At 43.8% G+C, this 13980-nt stretch overlaps 1 protein-coding gene across 1 annotated transcript in view; it reads left to right on the top strand.

Annotated features, from left to right (window-relative positions):
* Nucleotides 1-13980, top strand: part of DNAH5 (dynein axonemal heavy chain 5) — a 185075-nt gene that overhangs the window by 115800 nt on the left and 55295 nt on the right. The window contains exons 45-51 of the mRNA XM_079985129.1: nt 1190-1394; nt 2591-2733; nt 4404-4538; nt 6095-6217; nt 6815-7028; nt 7932-8155; nt 9880-10078. Of these exons, the coding sequence (XP_079841255.1) occupies nt 1190-1394; nt 2591-2733; nt 4404-4538; nt 6095-6217; nt 6815-7028; nt 7932-8155; nt 9880-10078 (1243 nt within the window). The remainder of the gene's footprint in view (nt 1-1189; nt 1395-2590; nt 2734-4403; nt 4539-6094; nt 6218-6814; nt 7029-7931; nt 8156-9879; nt 10079-13980) is intronic.

The following is a 13980-nucleotide window of genomic DNA, read 5'->3' as shown; positions in this document are numbered from 1 at the left end:
CCATCTTTTCCTACTCATGCATCAATGGGTTTTTTAAACACAATATAGCTGAGTCACAAGGGAGGCCGACCAAAGTCTGATTATATACAAAGGCAGGCAAAAACAGGACCTTGGACAGCTCCAACGGTGCTCTGCTGGCTGAAAGTAGCAGGGAGCTAGGCAGCCAACTGAAACCTTAAGTAGACTGACAAGACCCTGGAGTGTGATGAGCTCCTCTTCCGTGGAGGAGGTGGCTGGGTTGTGAAAGGGCCCTCTCCTTATTTGACCTATGAGGCTAAAGAGATAGAAGGACTTGCAGGAGATTCATCCTTTGAGTCAGAGGACGGTGGTCTATCTGTGTCCGCTGGCTGTCCCTAAATAAGGTATTGTCAACACTCCTCAGGGAAGTTCCCAAGTCTATGACATAAAGTATAACGCTGTCATGTGAACGCCACTAACAACTGTTTTCTAATTCATATTGCATCTATTAATGGTTGGTTTATATCTCTCCCCCATAAACTTTAAAAAGGGTCTCCAGTTTTTGATAAAATCTTCTATCCTTCTCCCCCTCTCTATCTCTTATAGGTAAATACTCTGTTAAGCTAACCTTTCCAACTGGTTCCCACAATTTCATTAGCTAAGCTAAGGATTATTGTAATAACCTGCAGTTCTATAATAGCATATACCGTATTTTTCGCTCTATAGGACGCACCAGACCATAAGACTCACCTAGTTTTTGGAGGAGGAAAACAAGAAAAAAAATATTCTGAATCCCAGAAGCCAGAACAGCAAGAGGGATCGCTGTGCAGCGAAAGCAGCGATCCCTCTTGCTGTTCTGGCTCCTGGGATAGCTGTGCAGCCTGCATTCGCTTCATAAGACGCACACACATTTCCCCTTACTTTTTAGGAGGGAAAAAGTGAGTCTTATAGAGCAAAAAATACAGTATTTAAAGTAGATGAATAAATGAGCAAATTAAGTTAATTCGGATATGCGGAAAATATTAAAAAATAAATTGAAGGAACCACAGAAAGAGGGGGAAGGAAGCCAAGTTTTGAAATATTAAATTGATTGTAAAATTATTGGAAGGTATAAAATTGAAAATCATAAACAAAATAATAATAATTTTTTTTTCATTAGCTAAGCTTTCATAGTAGGTGCACAATAATTTTACCATTTAGTCACTAATGGCAATGGTGCTTTGCTGTTCAGGAACAGGGTGGAGACATAACAGCGGAGTACCTGGAAAGATTGTATATCTTCTCTTTGATGTGGAGTGTTGGGGCACTGCTGGAACTGGAAGACCGTTGCAAAATGGAGCACTGGCTTCGGAATCACGAAACTATAAAACTTGACCTCCCCAACATCCCGGAAGGAAGTGAAGACACTATGTTTGACTACTATGTTACTAATGACGGTTAGTGAACTCCTGAGAAGTTACTATGTGGGGCTCATTATTGGCTTCAAAAGGTTTAGTATGAATAAGTTATAAAGCTTATGGGTTATGAAGTTTGCTGGATGTAACATCCAGTGATCAGAGACCTCCAGTTGAAGATCATTCAGATTTGAAAAACCTGTGTTGTTTATACTTGGGTCTTCTCCAGTTGTCACCCTGTCGATTCTAAGACACTTTGTTGGGACGAGAAGGCAGAGGGTTGCTGTGGAAGTAACGCTAATCCATAATTTAGCTTTATAAGGACTAACACTTCTACCTTGTTCCTTCCTCATGTTCAGCTTGCTGTGCTGTCCGAACCCAGAAAACTGCTACTGATTTTGAATATAGTTAGTAGAAACAGGCCAAACCATAGTTCATCAAGCTGCCTTGTTTCAACAAACCGTAGTTAATATTAATCACTGATTCAGATGACATGCTAAACTGAAGTTAATCTAAAATGGAGGTGGAATTTTCTGAAATTCTTGTGGCTGCTCCGTAGGAAAGTGGAGGGGGAATAATGCAAGACTGATATTCTGTTTGTGTGTGTGTCTGTGTGTATGTATGTGTGTGTGTGTGTGTGTGTATTTGTCCAGTAGCATCTTAGAGACCAATTAAGTTTGTTCTTGATATGAGTTTCATGTGAATGCACACTTCTTCAGATACACAAGTGGTGTATCTGAACAAGTGTGCATGCACACGAAAGCTCATACCAAGAATAAACTTAGGGGTCTCTAAGGTGCTAATGGACAATTTTTAAATATATATATATATTTCTACTGCGTCAGACCAACACGGCTACCTACCTGAATCTGATATTCTGTGTGTTTTGCTCTCATAATGCAAATCTATGTTTAGTGTTACATAAGAAATGGGCCAGTCATATGCTTTTGCCAAGTTGTGCCATGCCTTTTACTCTCATGGGTCATGAATGTCCACCACACTTAATGGGTCATGAATATCCACCACACCATGACTTAGTTCTGTTTTAAATGGGACGTAATATGGATTAGAGGTTTCAGTTGCATCCCTGCTTTTGTAGATTTCAGATCTGGAAAGCTGCCAAAAATGTCTCTCAGACTAGTTCTCATTGACTACCTTCTTACCTTCTACCTTCTTACACATATGTTTAAATACAAGGCATGTTTCAAGGGGAATTCACTGCTTTTCCTTTGGACTAGGCAAATGGATGCACTGGAATACTCGCATTGATGAGTATGTATATCCCACCAACAGCACGCCAGAGTATGGCTCCATCTTGGTGCCAAATGTTGACAATGTGAGAACGGACTTCCTTATGCATACTATTGCCAAGCAAGGCAAGGTAATTCTCTGATGTTTCACACAGGGATTTCAGTAATGTCACCTGGTGGAGGGATGATCAAGAGGGCTGGGGATTTTTACTTTGTAAACACAACTGACATTGCTGTATGCAGTTTTATCGAACTCCTCCAATTGTTCAAAGTCCTTTACAACGGTTACTTCCTTGGGTAGGTTTATGAGTCAGGCTAGGCTGAAGAATAGTGACATGTTCACAGCCACAGCTCTATGGCTCAATAAGGATTTGAATGTGGGTCTTTTGCATCCATATCCAGCACTAGCTATTTCATTGTGCCTACAAAAGATCTAGACAGCATCTTAAAAAGCAGAGACATCACCTTGCCAACAAAGGTCCGTATAGTTAAAGCCATGGTTTTCCCAGTAGTGATGTATGGAAGTGAGAGCTGGACCATAAAGAAGGCTGATCGCCGAAGAATTGATGCTTTTGAACTATGGTGCTGGAGGAGACTCTTGAGAGTCCCATGGACTGCAAGAAGATCAAACCTATCCATTCTGAAGGAAATCAGCCCTGAGTGCTCACTGGAAGGACAGATCGTAAAGCTGAGGCTCTAAAACTTTGGCCACCTCACGAGAAGAGAAGACTCCTTGGAAAAGACCCTGATGTTGGGAAAGATGGAGGGCACAAGGAGAAGAGGACGACAGAGGACAAGATGGTTGGACAGTGTTCTCAAAGCTACCAGCATGAATTTGACCAAACTGCAGGAGGCAGTGGAAGACAGGAGTGCCTGGCGTGCTCTGGTCCATGGGGTCACGAAGAGTCGGACACGACTAAACGACTAAACAACAACAACAAAATATCTTGTTTTGTCCCCCTTCTGCTCGTGTCAGGTTAGCTCTCCTAGAGTTGATTAACCTGTGTGACCAAATATAGCAGATGTTTAGTTGTGCAAATGGTATAGTATGGGATTTATGAGTAGCACTAGAGGTAAGTATGGCAGTTTCAAAGCACGATTATTATTTATAGTGTGTGCACAACACCTTTCAGAGTTACACAGAAAACATAGATAGGTCCCTGCTTCAAAGAAGCTTGCAGATCTCAAATAAACAATGGGGAAATGACAGAGAGAGGAAGGGAAGAATGTGGGCAGATACCATTATGTATACATCCTCTCATTTTCTTACCTATTTTCTTTTTCACTCTTTCTTCCTCTTCTTTCTACCATGGCCACATTCTCCACCTCATTATTTTTTCGGGACTGTTCTTTCTCCTGCCCCTCCTTTCCATGCAATGGTATTCTCAGGCCCAGACTCTTGATTCCTCCTTGACGCCTATTTCTCTACCGTTTTGCACAGGCCATTTTACCTGCTCTTTTCTTCTCTAGGACCAGAGGTGCTCTATCAATAGGAGCCAGTGAACCTTCTTTCTCTGCTACCCCTTCTTGGCATTAGAGTAGCTCAGCTGATCAGTGCCAGAGGCTTCATCACAAAATCCCTTTGTGCATTACAATATAGATTTTGCTGGTACAGCTAACTCCATTTTGGTCAGGGATGGGTGCTGCCAAAATAAATTACTAATGTTGCAAGTGATGATGTATTTTTTTGGAATGTTTTCTTCTATATTACTTGAAAAGAATAATTTTGAGACTTGAGCCTCTGCCAATGCCCTCAGTTCAAGTATTCCCCAACTCATTTGGATTCTCTCCTCATCTCCAGGCAGTGCTACTAATTGGTGAACAAGGGACCGCTAAGACTGTCATCATCAAAGGCTACATGTCAAAATATAATCCTGAAAGCCACATGGCCAAGAGTCTGAACTTTTCATCGGCAACAACTCCTTTAATGTTTCAGGTACTCCTTAGAATTATCTTTCTCTAAACTGAAAGTGAAGTGAGCCTTTTGGTTCACTTCACTGACTGTATACCAGAATGAGATTATTCAAAAAAAAATTTTAATTAAATGTCAAAGGTCCATCTTTCCCATAGCCTGCTAATCTTGTTCTTGTGTCTTTGGTGGCCAAATGGCCCCTCTCTTGGGATGCCATCTCTTCCTTATGCATACTATTTAAAGATGTGTTAGTGCATCCAATTCCTAATTCCTAAATCTCTTCCAGGTCTCCTGGTTGTTTCCATATTCCAGGACAGTTCCAGCACTATTTCTGCTTTGCCGACTTTTCTATGGAATGCAGAGCAGCCAAATTTAAATCTCCTTAAGTTTTGCTTAACTTTTTTTTTGGGGGGGAAGAATAAATAGGATACAAAGGGACACGGGTCGCACTGTGGTGTAAACCACTGAGCCTTGGGCTTGCCCATTAGAAGGTAGGTGGTTCAAATCCCTGCATTGCTGTGTCCCAGCTCCTGCCAACCTAGCAGTTCGAAAGCATGTCAAAGTGCAAGTAGATAAATAGGTACCGCTCCGGAGGGAAGGTAAATGGCGTTTCTGTGTGCTGCTCTGATTTTACCAGAAGCAGCTTAATCATGCTGGCCACGTGACCCAGAAAAACTGTCTGCAGACAAACGTCGGCTCCCTCAGCTAGTATAGCGAGATGAGCGCTGCAACCCCAGACTCTTTCGCGACTGGACTTAACTGTCAGGGGAACTTTACCTTTACCTTTTTAAATAGGATACAAGCCATAGAAGGGTTGCAGGAACCATAACATTGAAACTGGGGAAGAAAAAAATCAAGTGTTTTTGCAGAGTTTGCTGTCCGAAGCATTCATTAACTGTAGACCTCTGGTTACGAACTCAATTCATTCCGGAGGTCCATTCTTAATCTGAAACCGTTCTTAACCTGAGGTACCACTTTAGCTAATGGGTCCTCCTGCTGCCGCCGTGACCCGAAGTGTTTGTAACCCAAGGTACCACTGTATTTGAGTTATACCAGTTGAGGAGATACACTAGCAGGATGACCAAAATGGAGCAGAGTCGTGGGTGAGATGGGGTTGGCATAGGAAGGAGCACACTTACATCATATCCAGTTCTCACCCAAACCATGGTCACTCTCCCACCCATGATGCATCATTGCACGGGTCCCGTTGGCTTTAGTGACAGTGGGAGAAGGTGGATTTTCCACTAGTATAGCAGCATCATTTCTCCCCCACCTCTCATGTAATTGGTGTATAGGTTTGCTTTTAATAGGAATATCTTTTGATAACTGAACTGGCTATGAGAGTTCTAATCATGATGTATATAGAAGAAACTTCTCATTTAGGATTTCGCATGGTATACGATCCTCAAATAAGGCACAGCTATTGAAAAACTGCAACTTGTTGTGTGTGCTATCTGCATTTGCCTTCACATTCCTTCATAGACTTTGTCCTAAACAAAAGCATGTAGAAGGCATGTCTGTCATTTTAAAGGCTTGAGAAGATGCTTAGATTTTAGCAAACATGCATGTTCTTCTTTCAGCGCACAATTGAAAGTTATGTGGACAAACGGATGGGCACGACTTATGGTCCTCCAGCAGGAAAGAAAATGACAGTCTTCATTGATGATGTGAATATGCCTGTAATCAATGAATGGGGAGACCAGGTCAGCTTAAATGAATAGGATATTTCTTTTACACAATTTAATGCATTGATCTGAATCAGTAGTCAATATGAAGATGATCATATTTTACCAAGATGTTTTATTAATAATGGAAAATGTTCCAATGTTGCTTCAAAGCAATTCCTCTTAAGTTGACAGAGAACATTGCCTGATTTTATTTGGAATGACAAAAATCCTAGGTTAGTTTTAGTTATCCTACAAAGACCTAAAGGGGAAGAAATACTAGTGTTCTGACACAATCAAATATGCTCATGCTACGATTTCATTCTTATGTAAATACACCATAGTACTGCATGTGACAATATAGGAATAAAAATATATGAGATGAATCAATTCAAATCTGAAAAACTTAAAAGTTCACTTACAGTGTAACCCTAATCATGTCCACTCAGAAATAAGTCCTATTGAATTCAAAGGGAACAGTGGGAACAGGACTGCAGCCTGTTTGTTTGTTTAATGCCAAGTCTTTGACTGATTGGTTGCCTGAATTTATATCCCACCCTTCTTCCCAAAGGAGCCCCTCTTAAGAGCAAAGCACAAACCCCAAATTTTATAAAACGCCTCCCATTTTCCCCACAGGTCACCAATGAGATAGTTAGGCAACTGATGGAGCACAATGGTTTTTATAACCTGGAGAAGCCTGGAGAGTTCACCAACATTGTGGACATCCAGTTCTTGGCTGCCATGATTCATCCGGGTGGCGGACGCAATGACATCCCTCAGAGACTGAAGAGACAATTCTCTGTTTTTAATTGTACTCTGCCTTCCAATTCATCCATCGACAAGATCTTTGGTAATGTGGAGAGCTTTTAAACTCTGTTGTTCGTACTGTATATGCTACTTAAGTTTTCTTTACACTTGATGAAGAGTTTAAGAGACTGCCAACCTTGAGAATTTGCTTCCCTTGTTTATAGGAGCAGGGAACCCTGGAGTATTGTTTCTTCCTTAGGCTTTGTATGTACTGTATTTTTCGCCCCATAGGGAGCACCGGCCCATAGGGCACACCTAGTTTGGGGGGGGGATAAAGATTTTTTTTATTCCCCCCCCGGCGCAGGGCTGGTGTGGGGGAAGCCCGAGCTTCCCTTGACCCCAGCCCCCAGAACAGGCTGCTATTCGCAAGCCTAGGGAGCCCGGCGGGAAGTCGCGCTGGTCTCCCCAGGCTTGTGGATATCTTCCCGAAGCCCAGGGCATGTGGCTCAGTGCGCCCCAGGCTTCGGGATGCAGGCAGCTCCCACCGCCAGCCTCCAAACCAGGTCAGGGAACAGTGGGAAGGCGCGCTCCGCCTCCCCGCTGTCCCCCTAGCTTGTGGGGCTGGCGGTGGGGATCAGGTTTGGAGGCTGCTATCCGCAAGCCTTGGGAGCCCGGCGGGAACTCCCGCGGAGCTCCCAAGGCTTGCGGATAGCTTCCTGAAGCCTGGAGGAGGAAAGCTTGCATTCGCCCCATAGGACGCACACACATTTCCCCTTCATTTTTGGAGGGGAAAAAGTGGGTCCTATAGGGCAAAAAATACGGTACCTGTAGCAGGTGTGGCCTCGAGTCTCCTGGAGGCATTTGCTTTGCAGGTTTTTTGTGTGCCATACATCCACTCTCTAGTTTTGCTGTGCTGTTGCCTGAATTGCATCAGTTGATGGTGGCATGGGGCTCTGAGATGCATGGTTTCTCTCTCTCTCCAAACTATCATGTTTGGGTTCTCCAGGTGTGATTGGAGTAGGACACTACTGTAGCCAGAGAGGCTTTGTGGAGGAAGTGAGAGCTACAGTCTCCAAGCTGGTGCCACTCACCCGCAAGCTGTGGCAAATGACTAAGAACAAGATGCTGCCGACCCCTGCCAAATTTCATTATGTGTTCAATCTCCGAGACCTTTCCAGGATTTGGCAAGGGATGCTGAATACCAGCTCAGAAGTAATCAATGAATCAAATGTAAGTAGCGCATGTGGTGCCTTCACATATTGCGGATTGGCATCATGATTTATTTGAGATGCTTCAGGTTTTTGCACTTTGGGGATAAAGGTAAAGGTAAAGGGACCCCTGACCATTAGGTCCAGTCATGACCGACTCTGGGGTTGCGGTGCTCATTTCGCTTTATTGGCCGAGGGAGCCGGTGTGCAGCTTCCGAGTCATGTGGCCAGCATGACTAAGCCTCTTCTGGCCAACCAGAGCAGGGCACAGAAACGCTGTTTACCTTCCCGCTGGAGCGGTACCTATTTATCTACTTGCACTTGGATATGCTTTCGACCTGCTAGGTTGGCAGGAGCAGGGACTGAGCAATGGGAGCTTACCCTGTCGCAGGGATTCGAACCGCCGACCTTCTGATTGGCAAGTCCTAGGCTTTGTGGTTTAACCCACAGCGCCACCCATGTCCCACTTTGGGGGTACTCTGATGGTAAACAAAGTACAGTAGGAACCAGAGAAGCAGCCCTGTTCAGTAAACTGAACACTGGTTTACATTTACAAATGATAAAATACAGTGGTACCTCAGGTTACATACACTTCAGGTTACATACGCTTCAGGTTACAGACTCCGCTAACCCAGAAATAGTACCTCAGGTTAAGAACTTTACCTCAGGATGAGAACAGGAATCGTGCACCGGCGGCAGTGGGAAGTCCCATTAGCTAAGGTGGTACCTCAGGTTAAGAACACTTTCAGGTTAAGAACGGACCTCCGGAATGAATTAAGTATGTAACCAGAGGTACCCTGCTGGAAGGTTTACTCTTGGAAGGTTGTTTTTTTCCCCTGCAGTACAACTGATTATGGTTTCCATGATTTTTGGGAGGCCAGGGCTGCAGCTGGAAGGAATGTTTATGGAGCTGGGTGGCCATGCTCTCCCCTCCCCAACCCATGTTCAGTAAGGGCAATGTTTCCTGCCCCCAAGTCTTTCCTACATCACCAGTTAAACTGCAGTCATGTACTTGGGAAGAAGAAGACAACCATCAAGCAGTATTGGGACCCAAAACATTAGATTAGATAAAGAAGCAGCTTAAAATAGGAGGTAAAGGCGACAAATAAGGTGTGTGTGTGTGTGTGTGTGTGTGTGTGTGTGTGTGTGTGTGTGTGTGAATTTCCTCCTTCTGATTCTATTCAAAGATGGCATCCTATCCCTGGCCTTTGACACTTCCTATGTGTGTTTTTTTGACACACCGTATTTCTCCAATTGAAAATTGTTTTGTCTGATTGTAATACACTATTGTATCTTCCCACGGCTGTAACCTACCCTGGGAGCTTATGATGAAGGGCGAGAAAGTCTGCTCAAATTCCTTTTTTCTTAAGCACAGGTGTCAAGAAGAGTTTTTCTGTGTAAGTCCATTCACCAAGGAACGGATCACTGTTGCGTTAAACCCTTGATGGCCAATTAGCAAATTAACATGGGTTGATCGTCAGGGGATGCCCTTAGGTGAACATTATGCACCTGCAAATCAGGTCTTACTCAGTTGTTACCACTTTGTGATGATTTTATTGTAATGATCATGTTTTAGTAGACCATATTTTTTTTTGTGTGTGTGTGTGTGAGAGAGAGAGAGAGAGAGAGAGAGGGAGATAGATTGTTTTTTTAATGAGAGATCTGGATGCTGGAAAAAAATAAAACCTAATCGGAAGCAAAAAGGAACATTCAGTTTTTCTTTTCTCCTTTTTTATCTCTGGACAGGTGCTCATAAAACTGTGGAAGCATGAATGTAAGCGTGTTATCGCTGACCGCTTCACAACTCCCGAGGATGTTACTTGGTTTGATCTGGCACTGGCAAAACTTGTTGAAGGGGAACTTGGCAGTGATAAAAAGACCCTGGTGGATCCTGGCACGGATGCATACTTTGTGGATTTCTTAAGAGATGCCCCTGAAGCTACAGGTAAAAATCGAGACTGAAAACCATCTGTCTGACATAAGGAAAATGAAGGGGTCATGGACAGGGGATGTCTACAAGATGTCAAGTTTGGAAAGATATGGTATCTTGACAGCAAACGGGGAAATAATAAAATCATAATATTTACAATGTATAACATTGCCTTGATAACTAGGCACTGTGTTGTGATTCTAAGGATGCTTTAGTTGTTTTCCCATTCTTGGCACTGCCAGCTCAGAGTGAGCACAAAAGTGAAGCACTGGGCTGCTGGCGTCAACTAATGTGTTGGTGCAAACAACACACTAGTCTGTCTTGTCACACTACAGAAAGTAGCTTTTGCTACTTAGGTGTAGGTAAAAAGCTAAGGTAAAGGTACCCCTGCCCGTACGGGCCAGTCTTGACAGACTCTGGGGTTGTGCGCCCATCTCACTTAAGAGGCCAGGGGCCAGCGCTGTCCGGAGACACTTCCGGGTCACGTGGCCAGCGTGACATCGCTGCTCTGGCCAGAGCCAGAGCCGCACACGGAAACGCCGTTTACCTTCCCACTGGTAAGCGGTCCCTATTTATCTACTTGCATCCGGAGGTGCTTTCGAACTGCTAGGTTGGCAGGCGCTGGGACCGAGCAGCGGGAGCGCACCCCGCCGCAGGGATTCGAACCGCCGACCTTTCGATCGGCAAGCCCTAGGCGCTGAGGCTTTAACCCACAGCGCCACCTGCGTCCCTAGGTGTAGGTACCAGAGTATAAAGAAGCATGCATAGGCTAGAACTCTATCGAATATAGTTGTTAACATGGATGGGGGAGAGATTTGGTTGTTTGAATTTTAATGACAATCTGCCTAATTCACGTTTTCCCAAATAATACGAGACACAGCCATTTGTCAAATGTATACCTCTGAATGTTGCAATGGAGATCGCCAGTTCAACACAGGAATGAGTCCATCATCATAAGCATCAGGCAAAATTACATACAAAATTGTGCACATTAGGAGAAAGGATGGCTTCAAAACCAATGTGGAAACAACAACAACAAATGTGGAAATAATAATTATTATTATTTCCACATTGGTTATGGTTGTTATATTTATGTGCCATTCATCTGACTGTGTTGTCCCAGCCACAATGCACGGCTTCCAACAAAATATTTAAAACACAATAAAACATCAGCAATTAAAAACTTCCCTGAATAGGGCTACCTTCAGATATCTTCTAAAAGTCAAATAGTTGCTTATCTATTTGACATCTGATAGGAGGGCGTTCCACAGGGTGGGTGCCACTACCGAGAAGGCCCTCTGCCTGGTTCCCTGTAACCTCACTTCTCGCAGTGAGGGAACTGCCAGAAGGCCCTTGGAGCTGGACTGTTTGGGCTGAACAGTGGGGATGGAGACGCTCCTTCAGGTATACTGGGCTAGGTCGTTTAGGGCTTTAAAGGTCAACTCCAACACTTTGAATGTGGCGAATTGAAGTCAAGATGGGGGGGGGGGAATGAGAAACTGAAAGAATCTGAAAATGACACATTTCATCCACCCCTCATTGTTCTTCACAAAAATGCTTTCTATGGAAAAAGGATGCGATTTTCGTTCTTTTTCCTCAAAAGAAACATATTTTATTTCAAACTAGGTGTGGAGAAGGACAAATCTGTAAAAGGTAAGCTGCAGGTGCCTGAGTCAGCTGAAATTTAGATATTTGTCTAGAATTTCTTTTTTTAAGGGCTTGAGTTCTGTATCCAGCTGTGCATGTTTAGTTTCATAGAAGTCGGTGCATCTTAAGCATGTCTAATATGTTCAGAGACAGTGGTCTTGAATTATCACTATCCTATTTGCTTTGAAACAACTGTAGCTTAAACAGGGAGTAACTTAAACACATAGCATGTTTGGGCTTACACAACCTTCATCTTGATGGCTGATAAGGGCAGAGCTGTATTTAAGGATTGCTATCCTGTTCAGCAGATGTAAATACTTCAGCTTTGTAATTGAGCTTTCTCCATATAGGGAAAGGTAACTGCTTCAAAAATGTGCCTCAATGAATAATAACATTTAAGAAGAAGAAGTAGAAAAACTACACAAACCACTATAAACTGTGAAGTATTCATAGGATGGCATTTTTATAGGACCTTTCCTATGGTGGAGGAATAAAACCAGAAATTCTGTAATCTGAATAATTTTACAGTACAGTGGAACCTTGTTTCTCAAACTTAATCCGTTCTGGGAGTCCGTTCGACTCCTGAATCCATTCGAAAACCAAGGTGCGGCTTCCGATTGGTTGCAGGAGCTTCCTGCACTCAAGTAGAAGCTGTGTCAGATGTTCAGCTTCCAAAAAATGTTCAAAAACACTTACTTCCTGGTTTTCAGCTTTTTGGGAGCCAAAACGTACGAGTACCAAGGTGTTTGAGAACCAAGGTATGACTACCAACATTTTTAGAAGCTGTTTTAAATAACGGCATGAAATCCTTGATTCAGCTTTTGAGATGAATTTATTGTGTACAATTAGCAGCAGGTAGAGCCCTGCGTTTGCATGTTTCAATAGCTACTAACTGTGGGATTTTACTTTCGTTGACTGTTAATGGGAAAATGCAGACCTGCTTTCATATACATGAGTTTATGCTAAAAGTAGTGAGCTTTGGCATGCAAACAATGCACAGCATGTAGAGAAATGTTTCTTGCAGAGCAGCACTCTTTGGAATTTGTACGTTATGCTTGGGGAGAGAGGCTTCCTTTTTCCTCCTTTTGTAGCATCCAGGTTGCTGTGCCTTGCTCCAAGTGCTCAGTAGCTCCTTACATGAAGCAGCCAACATTGTTGGCACAGAAAGAATTAGGAGCAGGTGAAGTGGGAAGGGAATTAGCCAATTCTTTCTTGAGGAAGTGAAGTGCAGGAACGTGGCTTGAATACCAGCAAAACAATAGCTCACTTTTAAATCTTCAAAAATGCTTCAGTCTCGTTTGTTTAAAATGTCTTTTGCAGGAATGGCAAAACTTCACACTTCACAAAAGCGATTTTTTATGTTTGTTTTAGATCAGACGTTGTTGCTCTCTCCTTAAAGACTCTACTGATTCTTCTCCACCTGCAGCAAGTCGCCCACAGCAATCTATTGCTGCCCTGGGCTCCTTTAATAATACAAATCTTATTCCTATCCCTCCCCTCTATGCTTCAGTAACCAAGGTAGCCTGTAGCTTATTCCTTCACTCGACCAACTTGCCTTTTATCTCCCAGCACCCATGTCTCAGAAATTCCAAAACTGTGTGCTGGGACGCACTATTATTCTGTAAAAGAACTGGGAGCACCTTCACACATATAGCCAGTCTGAAACAGGACAGAATAATCTGGAAAGGCAGTGTCTGAGCTAGCCAAAACAACACATGACCAGTTTTGGGGCATCAAGCCACAGAAACCATGTCTGTGACTTGCAATGGAAACCATGTCTTTATTACCAAATATTTGAGAAGACGTACTGTATCACATGTGGGACGCAGGTGGCGCTGTGGGTTAAAGCCTCAGCGCCTAGGGCTTGCCGATCGAAAGGTCGGCGGTTCGAATCCCTGCGGCGGGGTGCGCTCCCGCTGCTCGGTCCCAGCGCCTGCCAACCTAGCAGTTCGAAAACACCTCCGGGTGCAAGTAGATAAATAGGGACCGCTTACCAGCGGGAAGGTAAACGGCGTTTCCGTGTGCGGCTCTGGCTCTGGCCAGAGCAGCGATGTCACGCTGGCCACGTGACCCGGAAGTGTCTCCGGACAGCGCTGGCCCCTGGCCTCTTAAGTGAGATGGGCGCACAACCCCAGAGTCTGTCAAGACTGGCCCGTACGGGCAGGGGTACCTTTACCTTTTACCTTACTCTATCACATGCAAAAAGCGTCTCTGTAATTGTCTCCGCTGTCAGAAAACTACCCATCCAGTATCTTTTTAGCTTTTTGACT

This window comes from Podarcis cretensis (genome assembly GCF_951804945.1).
Source record: "Podarcis cretensis genome assembly, chromosome: 7".
Taxonomy (NCBI): domain Eukaryota; kingdom Metazoa; phylum Chordata; class Lepidosauria; order Squamata; family Lacertidae; genus Podarcis; species Podarcis cretensis.
The sequence above is the reverse complement of the archived record's forward strand: the minus strand, read 5'-3'. Positions and strand labels throughout refer to the sequence as shown.